Below are 20400 nucleotides of genomic sequence, written 5' to 3' on the forward strand. Positions count from 1 at the left end.
AGTCAACCTCCTACTTGCCAGACTGAGCAGCACAGTGACGATACAGATCCACGGAGCACAGCGAATCAGCCTGGAACCCAGACTGATGTTTATTTTCTCGGGTGCCGTCATGGGTGCCAGTTCCCACCTGATGTGGTGTGGGAGTTCAGACTGTTCCAGACCGTACCGAATAACTGCTAGCTTACATAATGTCTTGAGGCTAGGACTGAAGTCTAAGACGTACAGGTCATCATCAAACTTCACATCAACATCCTCTTGTGCTCCAAAGAGGACGACACGATCACCCACCGTGCAACAGGGGGAAGGACCATCAGAGATGGTCCTTCCCCCTTCGGCTCAACCTTCCTCCAGGAGGTCGTCTCTGGACTGAATTTCCACATATCATCGAAGCACTCTGACTGTAAGAGCACTGTGTTTCGAACAAGGTCTCCAAAGCCACCAAATATGAACAGGTCTCCATTGTAAGTAAAGGCTGAATGAGCGTAGCGTCCTTCTGGAAGAAGCTGTGTAGAAGGTGTGTTCATCCACTGGTCTGTCTCTGTGTCAAACACTCTGATGGTGTTGTGGCAGACCGCTGGATGTCCCTCAGAAATTCCCCCAAAAACAAACATCTTTGTCCCGATGATGGTGGCAGAGTGACATCCTGAAGCAGAAGGTGGAGTTCCTCTGGTGTTAATTAAAGTCCAGACCATTGTGCTGGTGTCCAACTTGTACATGTCATTAGTGGGATCAGTCTGGGTGTATCCTCCATGAATATACATGGCCTTCTCCAACGCACAGGCTGAGTGGTCGTTCCTCTCCTCTGGAACAGTCCCAGAAACCTGTGGTTTGAACCATCTGTGGGCGTCGACATCAAATGCATAAAGCACATTCCAGTAAGGCCACCCTCCCCAGATGTAGGCAGTATATTCTATCAGCACAGCTGTGTGGCCCCATGTAGGAGCCTCAAGGTGAAGTTCTCCTGTTCTAGGCGTCTTTGGGGTCAACTTCCTCCATCTTAGGGACACTGTGTTGAAGACGTGCACTTCAATGTGCTCTTCTTCGTCTCCTCCAAAGCAGTAGATCTTGTGTCCGACCACCACAGCAGCCTGGTCCTCCCTTTGTTCTCCTTCCAGATGTATCGTCATCGTATCATTTCACACAGCAGCTCCACCGTCAATGAGTGTTGACGACCAGTTTACAGATGAACTCGATGAACTCGGTTTCCTCGTTGCAAGTCAATAAAGTGTGAATTGGACAATTATATATAATGAGAAATTACACAGTTGTGATGTCATTGCATGTCATATTGTAGGTTTATGATGTCACGCAATCTGATTGGCCATTTGGCAAAGAATATCAATTGATATTTATTTGTTTAATATTTGTTAGAAAGAACTGTCAGTACTATGACGTCAGTCATATAAAATAGCTCAAAGCTCTGATTACTTAGGTTAGAACTCGCCACAGTGGTGTCCAGTTAGAACTAAAACCAGGATGCTTAGGTTAGAACCCGCCACAGTGGTGTCCAGTTAGAACTAAAACCAGGATGCTTAGGTTAGAACCCGCCACAGTGGTGTCCAGTTAGAACTAAAACCAGGATGCTTAGGTTAGAACCCACCACAGTGGTGTCCAGTTAGAACTAAAACCAGGATGCTTAGGTTAGAACCCGCCACAGTGGTGTCCAGTTAGAACTAAAACCAGGATGCTTAGGTTAGAACCCGCCACAGTGGTGTCCAGTTAGAACTAAAACCAGGATGCTTAGGTTAGAACCCACCACAGTGGTGTCCAGTTAGAACTAAAACCAGGATGCTTAGGTTAGAACCCGCCACAGTGGTGTCCAGTTAGAACTAAAACCAGGATGCTTCAGGCCAGACGCTCAATTGCGCTATGTTGGAAGAATGTCAATGCCCCTACGATCGGCTTTTGGCTGAGGAATTTAACAACCAGTTTGGCACATGAAAAACTAACTTATGCAATTAGGAAGAAACCTGAGGTATTCTATAAGATATGGGAGAATTTCTTGAACTTCATTAGGCGAGGTGATATTGAAGAGGCTTTGGATGTATAGTGGTTATCTGAGTAGTCAGCTGGGGGGTGGGGGTAGGGAACTGTGATGGACATTGTGAATCTGTTTAACTGTATGTAATGTGTTTTATTTTCGTTTTATTTTTTGTGTTGTCATTATTTATTTATTTTTGTTTTGTATTTATTATTGTCAATTCATTTCGTTTTAAGATTTTGTTTGTATTTGTGCTGCCAGAGGGATGTGGGGGGGAAAATATATGTCAATTGTTGAAAATATTTCTGTAATATAAAGAAAATGAATAAACATATGTTTAAAAAAAAAAAAAAAAACAGGATGCTTAGGTTAGAACCCGCCACAGTGGTGTCCAGTTAGAGCTAAAACCAGGATGCTTAGGTTAGAACCCGCCACAGTGGTGTCCAGTTAGAGCTTAAACCAGGATGCTTCGACTTCTACACTCTGGCTTGGAGCAAACCCCAGTTATATATCCTCCGAATAGTCTTGTCACGATGACTAAGTCAGTCAGATCTATCCATTTATGGGTTCTACCACATCTATCTGATATCAGCACTATAGTTCGGCTCGGGCCAAATATAGGGATTGTCATACTAGACACATCATCTGTCATATCGCCCGATGTGATAGTCAGATATGTCGTATAGCCCAGCGTCCTAGTCGCATATCCCCATATATGGGGACTGAATATCCAACGAACACATGTTCTCCCAGTTCGGCTAATATGAATGGAAGTGAGAGTCTTCGTTACAGCGTTAGAGCTAGAACTTCCTAGAACTATAGTTCTTAAATGAAATGTCCTGGATTTTCAAACTTCCATAAATCCGACTCCAGGATTGCTGTCCTTCAATAAATGAACCATTGTAAAGCGCTTTGAGCACTTTGAAAAGCGCTATAACAATGCAATTCATCAATCCAATAATCAACATCAATACAATCATCAATGCCAATATGCTACAAGAGAATACAATCAGTGACCACAGCAAGTCCTTAACACAATCATGCCGGAAGTTCTTCAAAATAGGAGCTCTGGGGTGCCAGAGTAAAAGCGGCCATGTCTGGTCGCTTTTACTCTGAAAATCCATGATCCGGAAACAATCCACAAAAAAAAAAGTTTACTTTACATTGCTAGCTTACATTGCGATCGTTTTAATGTATACGATGTATGATCCAAAAAGCCGTTCATATTTTGCGGGACCGAAGTCTAGGAAGTGCAGGTCACGGGAGTATCCGTACAGAAGGCGCACTACTCAGCCATAAGTTGGTATCTGTATCAAACACTGCAACGTCGTTGTGGTCGTTGTGGTCGTCGGTTGTTGGCGCCTCCAAAGACAAACATCTTTTTTCCCGATAAATAATGGTGGCAGAGTGAGATTCTGAAGCAGGTGGTAGAGTGCCTCCGGTGCCTACACTTTAATCCTCCATAGCCAAGTCAATGGACTAAATGTGACGTCATGTGGTCGACATACCTGTAAATACAGTGGGCGTCCCTCACTTCACACAAGTGTGATTTTTCCATCTACACCAAATCTCTTTGCCGAGAAAAGCAGATCTACAAGCTCAAAACGGGTCGTGGATCTGCTATGTTTGGCTAATGCCCCCCCCCCAAGAATAGGCATGCTTCAAGTTCAAGCGGTTGAAGCAGATATATGGGAATGCCCATATATGGAGATCCCTGATGTCATCAATATTGGCCAGCAACTCTACATCTGAACTCAAACCCTTAGATCCCCATATATGGAGCTGACCTGTTCTTCATTAAGGCCAGGCCCTATACCTGGGCCCTCATCAAACCCTGTACACTCAAGACACTGCCCCCGCTGCCACCCTTAGATCTCCATATATGGAGCCGACCTGAAATTCCATATGTTGATCTGACCTCATCAAACCCTGTACACTCAGGACACGCTCCATATATGGCCAGTACATAATTCATTGCATAATTATGTTGATGCTGACCCCCCCCCATGCCAAAGCGCCAGTGCTTGCCCAGCAGTCTGCTGTCACCCAGGCGGTTGCGTGCGTGCGTGCGACCTCAGGCGTCTTCCTGGTATATACAGCTTGGGCATATCGACGGCGCATAGAAAAAGCAACGCATCGAAATCTCGTCCTTCTCACTCCTAGACATCAAAAGGACCGCTTTCCTCACGGTTAGACGTAGGAAATTGATTCAGAGGCTTGACCTTAACCCATTTAGGCCTGACGCCGAAATAAATAAAAAAACCTCATGTTTCTATATCAGTGGTTCTCAATATTTCATGTCAAGGACCCCCAAAAATATATGAAATTGGGCGCTGACCCCCATTTGAAAATGTGTCGTTTCAGGGACCTCCTCCCAGAAGCAAAGATTTGAGTTAAAAACGTTCGCTCTGAAAGAGTATATATTCAAAGCTTTGCACCACATGTTCATGATTTTTTTTTTTTAAATAGCAGACCTACAAGCTCGTAGCGCGCCACTCGGTGGAGCGCTATATGAGCTTGTAGATCTGCTATTTTTCAATAGCTAAATTATAACACCCAAAAGGGGTTCCCGCCCAGAATGGCTTAAAACCAAAACTGAATCAAACGGCGTAAAATTGCCGGTTTCATCTTCACAGCTCCCGTGGAGAGAGAGAGAGAGAGCGAGGGGAGGCGATATGAAACCCCTTTGGTGGTTATGAGGGGCCTTTATTACCCATTACGAGGCCATCGATTTCAACCTGCAGAGTGCACACACTCTGCTTTTAATCTCCTCCACTATTCTCCTCGTATTGATCCGTCTCTCTCTCTCTCTCTCTCTCTGTCTGTCTCTCTCTCTCTCTCTCTCTCTGTCTCTCTTTCCTGCCGCCGTTCCTCTGAAGCCGGGCGGGCTTGCCTGGGTCTGGTAACAAGTGAAGCAACAGTCTTGTAAGAGAAACCGATTTAAGAGAAGGTCAGAGGGGGTCAATTGTTTAATCTGAACTCTATTGCACAGTCTATTAGAGAGGGGATAGCCTATTTCATGTTCTATTAAACACAAGTCAATTAAACAGGAAAAGTCTGTTACACAGTCTATTAAAAAGGAAAAGTCTATTCCACAGTCAATTAAACAGGAAAAGTCTGTTACACAGTCTATTAAAAAGGAAAAGTCTATTCCACTCAGTCTATTAAACAGGAAAACTCTATTGCTCTGTCTATTGACTATAATTAAACCCTACACAAACTGAAATGCGCATTTCCCAGCACACCAATTTAAAACCTAGTTACCCGGGGTGACCAGGCTTTTTCCACTAGGGCACCCAGACTGTGGAACGCACTGCCATAGTGCACATTAGGGTAGCACCATCCGTCCCCCTATTTAAGTCTCTTCTGAAAACCCACCTTTATACAGAGTGTTTTTTAACTACTAAATTAGCCAATTGTACATACATGCTTGCTATTGTTTTGTGTGCCATTATCATTTTGTTCATACTGTGTGTTTCTTGTTGTTTTTTTAATCTTGTTCTGTGCAGCACTTTGGAACTATGTTTTGAAAAGCGCTATACAAATAAAGTTCATATCATCATATCAATTATTGCGAACGCAATGAGCACTTACTATGAGACCTAGCAGATCATGTCTGTCTGTCTGTCTGTCTGTCTGTCTGTCTGTCTGTCTGTCTGTCTGTCTGTCTGTCTGTGTGTGTGTCTGTCTGTCTGTCCCGCTTTTGTGCCCATATATGGAGCTGAGTGATTTGTGTCACCATGACTCAGCCATAACCATATAAGGAGTCCCCAAAGCAGCTATACGTCCAAAACCCAAATATGTACGAGCTGCGTTCGCTTCACGCGTTTGCACGTCTTACTGGTCTTTCCAGAAAGTAACAGATTTGCTACAGAACTTCTGCCAAAATGTGCAACCCCCCAGAATAGAAAAGCTATAGGATTCAAGTGGTTAAAAAATATGGAAAAGTCGATTCCAGGACCCAGAAAGACTTGAGATGGTGGTTAAGGAGAAAAAAAGAAAAGAAAAGAAACAAACACTCACTTCTTTCCTTTCTTTCAGGTTGGTCAGCATGACGACCGTTGCAACCTTCTGCTCCCACACGGTTCTCCAGAACTCCGCCACGGTGTCTTCTTTTGGGCCTGAGAGGAAGAGAGACGAGAATTAACGTCCATCCGGCCGTCAGCGCTGGAAGGGGGGTGCGGAGGGTGCTCCAGCACCCCCTGCTGGTGGAGAGGAGAATTCTTTCAGAGCGTGCTGAATGCAGAATGCACAGCAAGTGAGTTGACAGCAAAAACGTATTGTAGTTTTACTTTCACCTGCACCGGGTTTAAAGAAATCCAACCCAAACAACAACACAATAAGAGTCACATACTGATATTATGATTAACTCTGTTAACTAGGTCCTAAATAAGTCATTATTAGGCCAATTATACCCGAATAAGACCCGAAATTTCGTGATTTCCCTCCCACCCTTCAGCCCCCCCCCCCCCTGGTATAAATACCTTTCAGCGCCCTCTGGAACGGACGGAGCATTGCACTTAGCATTATTCACACAGACATCTGTGCTAAATCCACCCCCTCTTGCTCTACTGTGGATAAAGTATTCACATGTTGTGCTTATAGGTAAAAGTATCAATGCTGCAATGTAGAAATCCTTCTGTTTACAAGTGTCCCCTAGGGTAGGTACCCTCACAAAAACATGCAGTAATCCTGGTCTCTAAACTGCCTCCCCCTGGCCAGCCGGGGCGCCTGATGGAGGGGAAAGGAACTGGTTGGAATAACGTGTTCCTTCCACGCGCTACGTCCAACCAGGGAAACTACCCCCTGTCAGGTGTAAAGGAGCAACTTGGACACTCAAGCATGAAGGAAGCATGAGTTAAGTCCGTTGCTCTCCCCAGGTTGGCGGAGGGTGTGTAGAGCCCAGGATCACATTAGATGATTGACACAGGGGTGAAAAATGGGTTACAAAATCGTGGGATAAAAAATATATATTTAAAAAAAAAAAGTAGTACCCAAAATTGGAAAGTACTCATTATACGCATTATGGAACTACTCCTTTAACTACTATCCTAAACTGCTAGTATTCTGATTAGTGGTGGTTCCTAAACCTTTTCATGTCAAGGACCCCCAAAATGACCCTCATTAGCCCGCGGACCCCCATTTGAAAAGATATGCCAGGGACCCCCTTTTTGACCTGAGATCAGATTCTAAAAATGTCTTCTACATCCTGACAGTTTTATGAAAAAGCTATGTTTCTATGTCAGTCGTTCTTCGATTTTTTCAAAAATAGCAGACCTACGAGCTCACTTGTAGATCTGCTATTTTTCAATAGCTAAAGCATAACATAATGCTAACACCAAAAGGGGTTCCCGCCCAGAATGAGAAGGTTTTTACGGCTCTAGCAGTGATTCTCAACCATTTTAAATTTCAAGGACCCCCAGGTTTGACATGCATTAGGCTACGGTCACCTCATTTAATGGCATTTCTATCTCTGAGACCCCCAATTTATATTGTAAAATCAGTTAATTTAACTCTGAAATGGACCCCAACGGGTCCATTTGGTTCCATTTATTTGTACACTCTCAGAGTTCCAGACCCATAAGGGTCAATTTGGTTTCAAACTATCATTTAGCTGCGGGGACCCCCTGGAACTCCCTCAAGGACCCCTGGGGGTCCCCGGACCCCCCTGCTGTATAGAGGGGCCAGTGTTCCATACATCAACGTGTCAAAGAGTCAAAGTGATATACGTTTCATGCCTTACCTTGTGCTGCTATAAATTTGTTGTTTTCCGTGTAACCCTAAAAAAAGAGAGAAAACTTTAAAACGGCAGACCAAGACCATATGTTAAAAGGACAACATGTCTTTTTTTGATGGAACACTTTGAGAAGGGCCTTTTAAGACCGCTTTATTCACTGTTATTAAGAACGCTTTAGTCACTGTTATAAACCCATTTTGACCTGAGATCAGATTCTAAAAATGTCTTCTACATCCTGACAGTATTCTGAAAAAGCTATGTTTCTATGTCAGTCGTTATTCGATTTTTCAAAAATATCAGACCTACAAAAAAAAATAGCAGATCTACAAGCTCATAGCGCGACACCGAGTGGCGCGCTACGAGCTTGTAGATCTGCTATTTTTCAATAGCTAAAGCATAACATAATACTAACACCAAAAGGGGTTCCCACCTAAAATGGGTTAAATGGTAAATGGTGCATTCATATAGCGCCTTTATCTAAAGCGCTTTACAAAGATTGTGCATTACATTCCCCCATTCACACACACCGATGCCGGAGGAAACCATGCAAGGCACCAACCTGTACATCGGGAGTAATTAGGGGGTTCAGTGTCTTGCTCAAGGACACTTCCACACCAACTCTGGGGGAGCCCACAGGGTTCGAGCTGGGAACCTTGCGGTTCCCATCCGGTCACTCTACCCACTGAGCCACCGCCGGCCGGCCCACAGCGGAGCAATGAAAAAATATGATCTACCAATTAAAGCAAGTGATTTCAGAGAGAAGAACTCACATCGATGTAAGACGCGTTCACATAGTCTGAGCAGGGGTTTCCGTCCAGCTGGGTCAGCACGACTCTGGAATGGTCATCTGTTGGACCAAACAAACACACATCAGGGTTGATTTTGTCCACTAAAGGCCTATTCATAGTCCAGTTTTCGGTGAAGAGGTGACCACCGAAACGGTGGTTAGTAAAAACAGAAAGATGTGTTGTGTGAGCGTTGACCACTGCAGCGGCGTGATCTTGTCATGTCATGTTGTAGTTTTCGGTGGTCACCTCTTCACCGAAAACTATGACAGACTAGACTATGAATAGGCCTTCAAACTATGACGAAAAAAGGTTTGTCGACTACCTTTTTTTCAAGGACGAAAACTAAATATAAACAAAGTAAAAACTAAGCCATGATGAATAAGACTAAGACTATAGGCCTATTGGTAATTCCGTCAAGGGAGGGACTGGAGAAGAGATCCAGTAGAACTAAAAGGTTGGCGAAAGGGCCTTTCTGTGTGGAGTTTGCATGTGGAGGGGAAAGGAACTGGTCGGAATAACGTGTCCCTTCCACGGACTACGTCCGGCTGGGGAAATTCCCCTCTGTCAGGTGAAAAGAAGCAGCTTGGACTCCTCATGCATAGAAGGAGGCATGAGGTCAGTCCGCTGCCCCCCAGGTTGGCAGAGGAAGTGTAGTGCCCAGGATTACATTAGATAATTGGCACTGGGTGAAAAGAAAAACTGGGTTACAAAATTGTGGGATAAAAAATTAGAATTAAAAAAAAAAAAAAACTAAAAGAAAAGTAATTTTATGGTTGCGCTAGTGTTGCGCTTTAAAAACAGCACATCTACAAGCTCACAACGCGCCGCAGTGCGACGTGTTGCGAGCTTGTAGATCGTCTATTTTCAGCATGCAACCAGCAAGTGTAAAATCAGGCCACCAAGGCCAGCTGAAATACATTTTTGTCTGTTTCTTCTAATTTCAAAATGTTTCCAGGACTTTCACGACAGTGGGAACGCTGACGAATGGACAACTTTATGGCATTTTTAGAGAGAGACGGAGAGAGACAGACGCACACAGATGCCTCCATTAATTGTCATACGGCATGAACGGATCCGACTACGAGTGTTGAAAACAACGGCTCTCCACAAAGCAAACCGTAAACATAATAATTGTATTATGTAACTGAAACTGGAGGAAGGAAAGCAAAGCATGCGTTTGAAGTGAGGAAGTGGCGTTTCAGTGAGAAGGAACACAGACGGAGGTGATGGACCGTGACGCCCTTGTTGTGATGATGCACGTGGTGCACACACACACACACATACAGGAAGAGCCGTCTGCACGAGCACGGAATATGGTTCCCGGTTTGATCCCCAGGACTGGCAGGAAAGAAATCTCTCGTCAAACACACCGAACGTCTGCGTATGAACGGGCGTCCGGAAATTCAGGTTTGGGTTGATTTGCTGTTTGCTTATTGTGAGTAAATTGAATTGAAAATTGCTGGGATGTGTTTTGGTATGTCTCACTCCGTATATTAAAGGAAGCCTGCAGGCCAGGGGACGAGAGTATTCATACAAACTGTTACAGTTTAAAGTTTTGGACTGTAAAAACTCACATGGCAGAATGTTGGGGTATCGGTTCTTGTCTTTGTTCTCATCCTTGTTGGCCTCCTCACATGTTCCATGGGTGTAGCCTCCAGGCAAGGACTGCAACAAACAGTAACATCACATGTTACAAACAGTAACATCACATGTTCCATGGGTGTAACCTCCAGGTAAGGACTGTAACAAACAGTAACATCACATGTTACAAACAGTAACATCACATCACATGTTCCATGGGTGTAACCTCCAGGTAAGGACTGTAACAAACAGTAACATCACATGTTACAAACAGTAACATCACATCACATGTTCCATGGGTGTAACCTCCAGGTAAGGACTGTAACAAACAGTAACATCACATGTTACAAACAGTAACATCACATCACATGTTCCATGGGTGTAACCTCCAGGTAAGGACTGTAACAAACAGTAACATCACATGTTACAAACAGTAACATCACATCACATGTTCCATGGGTGTAACCTCCAGGTAAGGACTGTAACAAACAGTAACATCACATGTTACAAACAGTAACATCACATCACATGTTCCATGGGTGTAACCTCCAGGTAAGGACTGTAACAGACAGTAACATCACATGTTACAAACAGTAACATCACATCACATGTTCCATGGGTGTAACCTGCAAATTGAATTCCGGACTTTTACTTTGTCACAGAGTATAGTCTACGTTGCAATACAGTACATTGATACAGTCAGTACTTTTTTCCACCATGGCATAACACCTTGCAAAAGGAGCATGCAAACCAAGTGTAAAATCACTTGGTTGGGACTAGTGGGTCTCTTGTCCACTAGTCCCTCCCTAACATTTTAGTCTAGTTTTTATCTGTTGACAAAATTGTCAATACATTTAGCTTTAGTTTTAGTCATCATAGCTTTAGTTTTCATTTAGTTCCCATTTAGTTTTCGCCAGTGAAAAAAGGTAGACGACAAACCGGGGCATTGTGCCGTGTATATATATATATATATATATATATATATATATATATATATATATATATATATATATATATATCCCATTCTGAACGGGAACCCATTTTGGTGTCAGCATCATGTTATGCTTTAGCTATTGAAAAATAGCAGATCTACAAGCTCATAGCGCGCCACCGAGTGGCGCGCTACGAGCTTGTAGGTCTGCTATTTTAGAAAAATCGAAGAAAGACTGACATTTTTAGAATCTGATCTCAGGTCAGAATGGGTTCATCAGACCAGTGTGTGTCCAGTGGAAAACCTCGTATGAATCTGATCTCAGGTCAGAATGGGATATATATATAGGGCTTTGTTCAGCTTGGGTCTGTGCACTTCCTCCACTATACCTACAGTAAATAGAGCTTCCATTAGACGGCTACAGGACTTCAACTTCCTCTGTCTGTCGCCCTCTGGGCGAGTTCACGCTGTTATGACTTCTTGGATCTTGCACGAGTCATGACTCATGAGCCTGAGGCTGAGGCTTCCATTCCAATCACCTACAGGTCCTGAATTATCAGAAATAGCTAAAAGGGATTTTTTGGTTGCGCCTGTGTCATGGATTCTTTGGGTGACAAATCGGTAACTTTATATCCTGCAAAGTTTCCTCAAATGCAAAAATATACACTGGTATGAGAGATCTGCATGGTGTTACTGTAGGAGTCTTCTGCTTTCTGCTTCCCTGAGTTCAGGGAGTTCGAATTTCATGTCAAATCCGAATGGGAATTTTACATTTAATGGTGAGAGACTTTAAAGGTCACATAATTCAACCCAGGCTAATGCAGTGCTTGGCCGCATAGAGGAATCACTTAAGGATGAGACTTGGATGCACACCAGTGTCGTGCACTGAAAAGAGCCAATATATTAAGCTCACAGTGCATCGCCCGGGCCCTTTAGTACTCTCTACAGCATCCATTCCACCCTTGTAAGTGATCAAAACGTACTAGTTGTAAAGTATACGGACACCGAAGACTTTGCCATACACATAAATATACAGTCGGTATACCAGTGGTACCCAGAAGAGACATTTGTGAAAATAGCTGATCTACAAACTCAGCGTATCACATTGTGATCTTTTATCACAATGTGATCTATTATCACTACTTAGTTTGTTGTTTGTTTTTTATTTGTTTTAGTTCATGGACTTTTTTAAGACTTTTTTTTACAGTTCTTTTGAAAAGATAACAGCCGTTATGTGAATCGACTATTGTTGTAGATCGGCTATTTTCAGCAAGTGCAAAATCAGCCATTAAGGCCCGCCAAAATACATTTTAGTCAACTACATCAACTCTAGATTTAGTCGACAAAAACTAGACTAACACTAAGACATTCCAGGTGACTAAAATGTGACTAAAAACCAAATGACAAACTATTGAAGAGACTATGACTAAAGCTAAAATCAAAATTTGCTGCCAAAAACAACACTGCTCAAAAAAAGATATTAACTCAGTCATGACCCATAGAAATTAGTAAATGAGACCCCAATCACGGGTCCGTCCGACCCATAGGGAAGTAAGTAGCCTTGCCAAGCCATGAGGCCCATAGGGCAGGAGCCTACTGTATCTCCTGTTTCTGTAGCGTGAGGCAGCTTGATGTACAAGTACACCCCCTGGACATGACGCTAGCATGTCGCAGGGACTTACCCCCAATCCAACCCTTGATGCTGAGTGTCAAGCAGGGAGACACTGGGTCCCATTTTTACAGTCTTTGGTATGACCCGGCCGGGGATCGAACCCCGACCTCCCAGTCTCAGGGGGAACACTCTAACCACAAGGCCACTGAGCTGGTGAACCCAAAGGGAAACAGTGCACTTGTACTGTAGGCCCATGTGTAAACACAAGGGGGCGGTGATGACACTCACGTTGTACTCCTCTCTGAAGAGCTTGCCATCGTCAGCGGAGCGTAGCCGGTACTCCTCCTCCAGGTGCTCCACGGGGATGGGGAGGTAGATCTTTGAGGCCGAGGGGGAGCGGGGCAGCAGGACCACCGTCTGTTGCTCTGTGAGGGGGGGGGGGGGTCCAAGAACACATGTTATTATTATAACCCATTCTGACCTGAGATCAGATTCTAAAAATGTCTGTTTGAAAATGACAGTTTTGTGAAAAAGCTATGTTTCTGTGTCAGTGGTTCCTCCGATTTTTCAAAAATAGCAGACCTACAAGCTCCTATGAGCTTGTAGATCTGCTATTTTTCAATAGCTAAAGCATAACGTAATGCTAACACCAAAATGGGTTAAAATAGCATTCCTCCCCCTCTCTGACTGAGGCAGATGCTTCAGATAGTCCCCCCTCCCGTTAGTGTGCAGGTTGAACCACTCTGCACTCCTTTGTACCCCCCTGTACTGTATGTCACGGAAGACCCTCTTTTTCACCGAGCGTTTCAGACTAAACTAAAACTATAGAAATCCTAGTAAAACATGAAGTATGGGATTTTGTATGCCTTCATATAGTTCATACTTGATATGCATCAAATAGACTGATCTCATTATTGTATGCATGTAACTAATGAGACAGTCTAGTTTGCCCACATCCATATAGCCTGAGGCTCGGGCTGAATTTGCACTTTGTTTGACTCCATTATTCCTGAATCGCCAGAACATTCAGGGTGCTGGAGCCAGGCTACAGCATCCAAAGCTTTAGAAATAAAACTCACATTTACATAATGGTAATATATACATTCAGTGGCGTTTCCAGGAATTACATTTTGGGCAGGCAAGATGTGTTAATTGTCGTCTGCCCGCGCATAATCGTAGAACTAAAGGTTTTCAAAGAAATATACCTGCCAGACACCAGGATACAAAGGCTGAAAGGCTTGCATTTACATTCCAGTGGGTGATTGAGGGTCGCGCTCTACCGCAACGGCCAATCAGCTGTCCACTAATAGTTCTCAGGTCTTATTTCTCATTGTATGGATTTTGGCCAGGCCAGAAATGGATTTGTAGATGTGGCGTATTGTAGATACGCCACTGTATACATTCACACATGGTTTATTATTTGATGCATATCAAGTATGATTAAGGTATAAAGATGTTTTTTTAACGTTGTTTTGTGTAAAGCTACGAGACGCTGTGGGGGGGAAAAGGAGAGTCTTCTGTACATCATCAAAGCCGTAAATGACAAGCCAGCCCCGTGCCAAACACCCCGTAATACTGCTGGTATGGTAATGTGTTTTAACTGTACGTGTACAGTACATATCAGTACATGTGTAATTATGAAAATGTTATGTTGATCTTACTGCAGCAGTGTCGTACAGTGGGCAGTGTGCAATTTGTTTGCAGTCTGTGTCTCACGGCATGTTATCTGTATTATTATATATTGTATAATACACTATGTTGTCATTGAATCTTTAACTGCAGATACTGTGTGTCGACATTTAATCTCGGGACAATAAAGTCTATCCTATCCTTTGTTGTCCTTGCCGCTGGGAAGCAATCGAGATCTATAACTCATCTATCAATTTGCTGGGGGGTGATTAGCATAACAATGCATTGACACTTCATTGTCGTCAATGATTCAACTTAAAACAATCAGTTGAATCTCTTCATCCAGCCTATTGACAATGTATGAGGAATTCAATGAATGTAACCTGTAATTATATGAAAAATGCAGCCTTTTTTCTTGTTCTTCTTTATTTAGTTTTTAGTTTTATCCTTTTTGTACTGTTGTCCTTGACCCTTTTTCTTTCCTGTTTTTGTCATTTTTTTCTCAATACAAATTAAGTGAAAAAACAAACAAAAAAACAATCAGTTGAATCTTATAGTTGTTCGACGAGTACGATTTTGTAGTTCTTCTTTAACATAAATTGGTACATAGGAAGTAGGAACCTACACAGTATACATGTACAGTACAAGATTGGGTTTCATTTAGGGCCATCGGTTCTACTCCTAGTGTCCTTTTGGACCATTATTAACACTTAATCTCAAAAACAGTGGTTAACAGAAAGGCGTAATTCTAATGTCACTGAATACGTATCCCTCACCATTACACCTCACCATTACACCTCAGTAATGACACACACGCGTGCACACGCACGCACGCACAAGCCCTTGGGGACAGTCAGATAATTTAACGTCCCTGGTTGTTAAGGAGCCCAGAACAGCAAGAAAGGCCACTTACAGCATGCTGCAAGTATTTAACGGATACCTGGTAACCCATACAGCAAAAATATATCATTCATATTATATATTTCACGTGTACATAAACAGGCCAGAAGATTGTACTTTAAACTAGAAATATATGTATTATAAAATTATAATTAGTATATATGTATAATGTGATTCTTGTATTAAATGACTATTTATGTTATTTAATTTATTCAAGTTATGTGACCATTTGTCTGTATATGCTGAAGAAATATATACTTTGTTTTGCTGTATTTGTAAGTAAGTACCCACAACTAAGGCCATCATGCGTCGTTAGAGCCCAAGAATCTGAACACGGTTGAAAAGTGAGGTCTTAAGATCGTGTTAGTAGCAGTAACCCGATACCTCCACCATGTATACCTGACCTGGTGGTGGCAAATCGATGCACAGAGTTTCTGAGCTGTTTCCAACTTCTAAAACACAACACAAACATAGTTTCTGAGCTGTTTCCAACTTCTAAAACACAACACAAACATAGTTTTCAAGATCATATTATGTTGAGGAAGACGTAAAGATTTTAACTGAAATTTAAAAACATTCAGTCACTCGAGGGTCGGACAACGGTCGGACAATCGCTCAGACATGTGCTGCTCCCGTGCTTGCGGTTACGGTTAGGTTAAGGTTTGAGGTAGGTTGTCGGCCTAATGACTGTCGGAACAATTACAGTGTCGGAACTAAAGCCTGTACGCGAAGTTATAAACTTAAACACTCTAACGCAGTAAACTGGACCGGAGTTGCACGTTATTTTCCCATCAACACCGAATCTCGTTGCCAAAAAAAAGTAGCCGATGTACAAGCGCCACAATGTGACGTGTTGTGAGCTTGTAGATCGGCATGAAACCCTAGCTGTTCTGTAGTTTGTTTTCTTCTATACGGGCAAAAGAAAAAATCAGAATATTAAAAACATGGCAGTCTGACAAGTCTGATATACAGCACGTCATAAAACGTAATGAAGGCAACATAGCTGCCGCTAAGAAAACAAATGGGTGTGTCAGGTTTATATGTGCCAATGTGCAAGTATTGACAATACTTTTTCCTGCTCAAACACTTTGGCACACCTAAAGCTAACACACTCATTAATGTTCTGGGCTGCAGATCGAGCTGCGTTGCTCTACATCACGCAGAGTGATCATATAAGGTCAGCCTACCGTGTTTTTAACCTCTTTAACCTGCGCAGGAAAACAAACTTACAAAACTTGGCCTCGGCTCTCATACAATACATGTCTCTTTAAAAACAGGCAATAGAGAGGCTCAATCAGCGGCTAGAAATCCGGTCAGCGTGTTTGTTGGCGTGGGTGTGTTCTGTGTTTCCCAAGTAAGCCCATATCCTACTCAGATCCCAATCGGAGAAATGTTAACCCATTCTGACCTGAGATCAGATTCATACGAGGTTTCCGCTGTGACACACACTCGTCTGATGAACCCATTCTGACCTGAGATCAGATTCTAAAAATGTCAGTCGTTCTTCGATTTCTTTCAAAAATAGCAGACCTACAAGCTCGTAGCGCGCCACTCGGTGGCGCGCTATGAGCTTGTAGATCTGCTATTTTTCAATAGCTAAAGCATAACATGATGCTAACACCGAAAGGGGTTCCCGTTCAGAATGAGTTAAGAGAAAAAAATAAAAAATAAGCAGTGGGAACTTGCTCTACATTTCTCCCATTGTTTTGGTAGATAAGACATGCGGTAAGACTTCCTTAAGGGAACTCTCATAAGTCCAATAGCTGTCATCGTACATCAAGTGAATTGGCTCTTGGAAGGTAAACGGTATAACACAATGCATGTTGGGATATGACAGGACACAGACTCAATGTTTTTTTTTATTTCAAGGACCCCCATAACTCTGACAGTGGAGTCCATTTGGTCCCATTTGTACACTGTCGAGAGTTACAGCCCCACTCGGGTCCATTTGGTTCATAACTATTGATCATTTCGCTGGGAATCCCCTGGAAGCCCCTCAAGGAGACACACACCACTTTGTGAGAGTTGAGTTTCAAAGAACTATGAAACGTACAGTACCGCCAAAGTGTATTGGACGTGATGTGATATGTTATAGCCACTGAAACAAAGCTATTATAGTTTATGTTGTCAGCCTAACTCTATTATCCCCAGGAAGTCAATACCGCTAAAAAGACACTGGTGGGAAATCCTGTTAGTGAGTGACTAAAAACCACAGATACCACATTATATACTCTGTCTTCTCTTCTCTCCCCACCTGACTGTTTGCACGTCCGTTTCTTTCTGCATGTTTCGTATACTTGTCAAAGCTGCATGTCATGATGACAGCCTGACTCTGTCTCACTCTTTTCAGCCATGTCTCTTTGCCTGCCTGCCTGCCCGCCAGCCTCTGTCTCTGTCTCTGTCTGTCTCTGTCTCCGTTTCATAACTAATCACAAGTGTTACCTTGTTCTTCCAGGATGCCATTGGGTATCTTCTTGTCGACTGTTGTGACAACAGCTTTCCTCTGGTTTCTTAACCTGCCGGGGGAGAGAGAGGAGATGATTGTGAACACAGAGAGAACATGTGATGATAATAACCTTTACAAAAACAAACAAACGTTAACATTACACACTGAAACAATACATTTTCCCGGGCTATACTGTATATCTAACAATGCTAAATCCCAACCACCCCCCCCCCCAAAAAAAACTTTTCCACCTCCAAACGTGAAGTTCAATGGTTTTTTTTCAATCAATACTCAAAGCAGTTAATCTCTCTTACCATCTGAAGCTTGAGAAGCTGCTCTTTCGCATTAGCTGAAGTAGTAGAACACGTCCTACGCAAGTCCCAATATGTTACAGAATTTGCCTCTCCACTCTGGCTTTGCTGTGGGGGTGTGTGTGTTGTGTGTGTGGGTGGGTGTGTGTGTGTGTGCCTGCCTGTCTCTGCCTTGCCTCGACTGCCTGCACTTTCAGTTAAGAGCAAAGCAGCACGAGTTTAGCGAGCAGGGCTTCCTGAACGGTCGCCGCCCTCCATGACTAAAGGAGGAAGCATTTTATTGTCATGAGCCAGGCTCCGCCCCCCTCCTGGCACTCTGCCAGTCAGCTATGGTCCATAGGTGAGGTGCAGGGCGAGGGTGAGGCGGAGTGGGTGAGTGTTTTAACCCATTCTGACCTGAGATCAGATTCATACGAGGTTTCCACTGGACACACACTGGTCTGATTAGCCCATTCTGACCTGAGATCAGATTCTAAAAATGTCAGTCGTTCTTCGATTTTTCAAAAATAGCAGACCTACAAGCTCGTAGCGCGCCACTCGGTGGCGCGCTATGAGCTTGTAGGTCTGCTATTTTTCAATAGCTAAAGCATGACATGATGCGGACACCAAAAGGGGTTCCCGTTCAGAATGGGTTAATCTAAAGCCAGAGTTCAACTTAAGTTTCTGACAATAGCCGATCAGCAAGCTCACAACGCGTTGTGGAAATACCCCGTTGTGAGCATGTACAGTAGAATCGCATATTTTCGGCACATGAGAGCCGTAACTCGGCATAAAAGGTCTGCCTCCACATGAGTGAATGACTTTTAAAACCGTATCTTCATAATTATAGTTTGTTGCTTGGTGCCAATGTCCACTGTCCAACGCAACTATAGTACTAACAAAACTAGGCCAGTCCTCCACACACCGATGTAACTCCTTGCAACTGCCAGTGGGGATAATGGTTGCAAGGTGTTGCATTGGTTGCAGACTGGCCTTTAGCAGCTAAAGTGCATAATGCGCTCTGCGCGCTCCAGTCTTTCTGGTGGGAGCGAAATGTAGCGTCTTCTGGATGCATCTCTTTAGCATTAACATTTCAATGGCCGAGGGTCGTTCCGTCGTTACCGCACGTCTAATGTTTAGATGTGTGACAACAACAACGACACAACAATAGGAAGCCTGCAGCCCAGTAGCTATATTATTGTTTTCGGGGAAGGGTTAGTGACTTAGTTTTACTTTCTGTCAAATCAGGCGGCACACCTGGACACTAAAGTGCCGCGGCACACAGGTTGGGAATCACTGCTTTAGCTCACCGAATGTTGTGCGGGGTTGGGGGGGGTCTTACCTGAGGAAGTACCAGGCCTGTGGGGGTCTTACCTGAGGAAGTACCAGGCCAGCAGCGCGATGAAGAGGAGCAGCAAGGAGAGCACCAGCACCGTGGGCAGGATGTGGGGGTTGGACGAGCGGGCGTCTTCTGGAGGAAGGAACGACAGGGCATGAGGCACAAGGCCAGGGTCAGGTAGCAGCGTACGGTCCAACCAGGGGAAGGAACGACAGGGCATGAGGCACAAGGCCAGGGTCAGGTAGCAGCGTACGGTCCAACCAGGGGAAGGAACGACAGGGCATGAGGCACAAGGCCAGGGTCAGGTAGCAGCGTACGGTCCAACCAGGGGACAGGAAAAGAGCTATGCCGGGACGCGGCCATGGCCGGGCGACCCAGGGGCCAAGGCTGTACTGTGAGATATGGGTCCATGTGACTGTATACAGTGGTGAGAGATATGGGTTTGTGTAACTGACTGAATACAGTGGTGTGTTTTTTTGAGGGTACAGTATACCATGATTATTCCCTCCCACACGCACATAGCACGTGCAGACATGCCATGATTATTCCCTCCCACACGCTTGTGGACATGCTTGTGTGTTTATGTGTAACACCCGGGAATCGAACCCGCGTCTCCTGAGTGGAAAGCAAATATATCTTAACCAATAATCCAAAAGGGATATGAATTACTTAAAAACTCCAATGGCCAGTGGTCATTATCACCTCAACACAATAACCACACAAACCTTAATCACATGAAAAAGGCTATTTGAACTGAAGTCTACATTCTGGCTGCCTCCAGCCCCTCCTCCGGCATATCAGATACACTTCCTCGGATGGTTACTGGACGGTATACTACAGTACATAGCGTAACACGGTAGAACACCTATAAACTATTAAAAATGCTCTTTTACATAATGGCGGAGCAGCAAACAGGAACTTTGTTACTACAGACGATAAATAGCACTCATCTTTTCAAGAAAAAAAAGGTCAAATTCTGGCATTTAGAAAATGCTGAAGAATAGCACGGTCACTTGTTCATCTTATTTTATGCACGCCATGTACAGCTGTTTTTGTTTTGTTTTAGACTTTTAGAGTGTTTTATTTATTGTTGCGATGTTAGTTCTACATGTATGTTGCAATATTTTGTGTGGGCCACAATATAAATAAACTTAACTTCATTGTGT

General features: G+C 43.6%; 1 protein-coding gene across 5 annotated transcripts in view; it reads right to left on the minus strand.

The window, feature by feature from the left end:
* LOC308333354 (receptor-type tyrosine-protein phosphatase epsilon-like) overlaps nt 1-20400 on the minus strand; it is a 119038-nt gene that overhangs the window by 17718 nt on the left and 80920 nt on the right. For 2 of the 5 annotated variants that reach the window (XR_013965792.1, XM_080789710.1), the window contains exons 3-10: nt 19270-19366; nt 17602-17675; nt 15564-15611; nt 12919-13055; nt 10081-10171; nt 8489-8565; nt 7725-7761; nt 6005-6102 (exon numbers count right to left, since the gene is read on the minus strand). Coding sequence is in view for 4 of the 5 variants with exons in the window: in XM_080789710.1 (XP_080645836.1) it covers nt 6005-6102; nt 7725-7761; nt 8489-8565; nt 10081-10171; nt 12919-13055; nt 15564-15611; nt 17602-17675; nt 19270-19366 (659 nt within the window). In the remaining variant the exon portion in view is untranslated. Of the gene's footprint in view, nt 1-6004; nt 6103-7724; nt 7762-8488; nt 8566-10080; nt 10172-12918; nt 13056-15563; nt 15612-17601; nt 17676-17919; nt 18043-19269; nt 19367-20400 lie in introns of those variants that run through there. The other 3 variants (XM_080789712.1, XM_080789711.1, XM_080789713.1) reach the window with 3 other exon arrangements.

The sequence above is a fragment of the Protomyctophum bolini genome (genome assembly GCF_963924005.1).
Source record: "Protomyctophum bolini genome assembly, chromosome: 18".
Lineage (NCBI taxonomy): Eukaryota > Metazoa > Chordata > Actinopteri > Myctophiformes > Myctophidae > Protomyctophum > Protomyctophum bolini.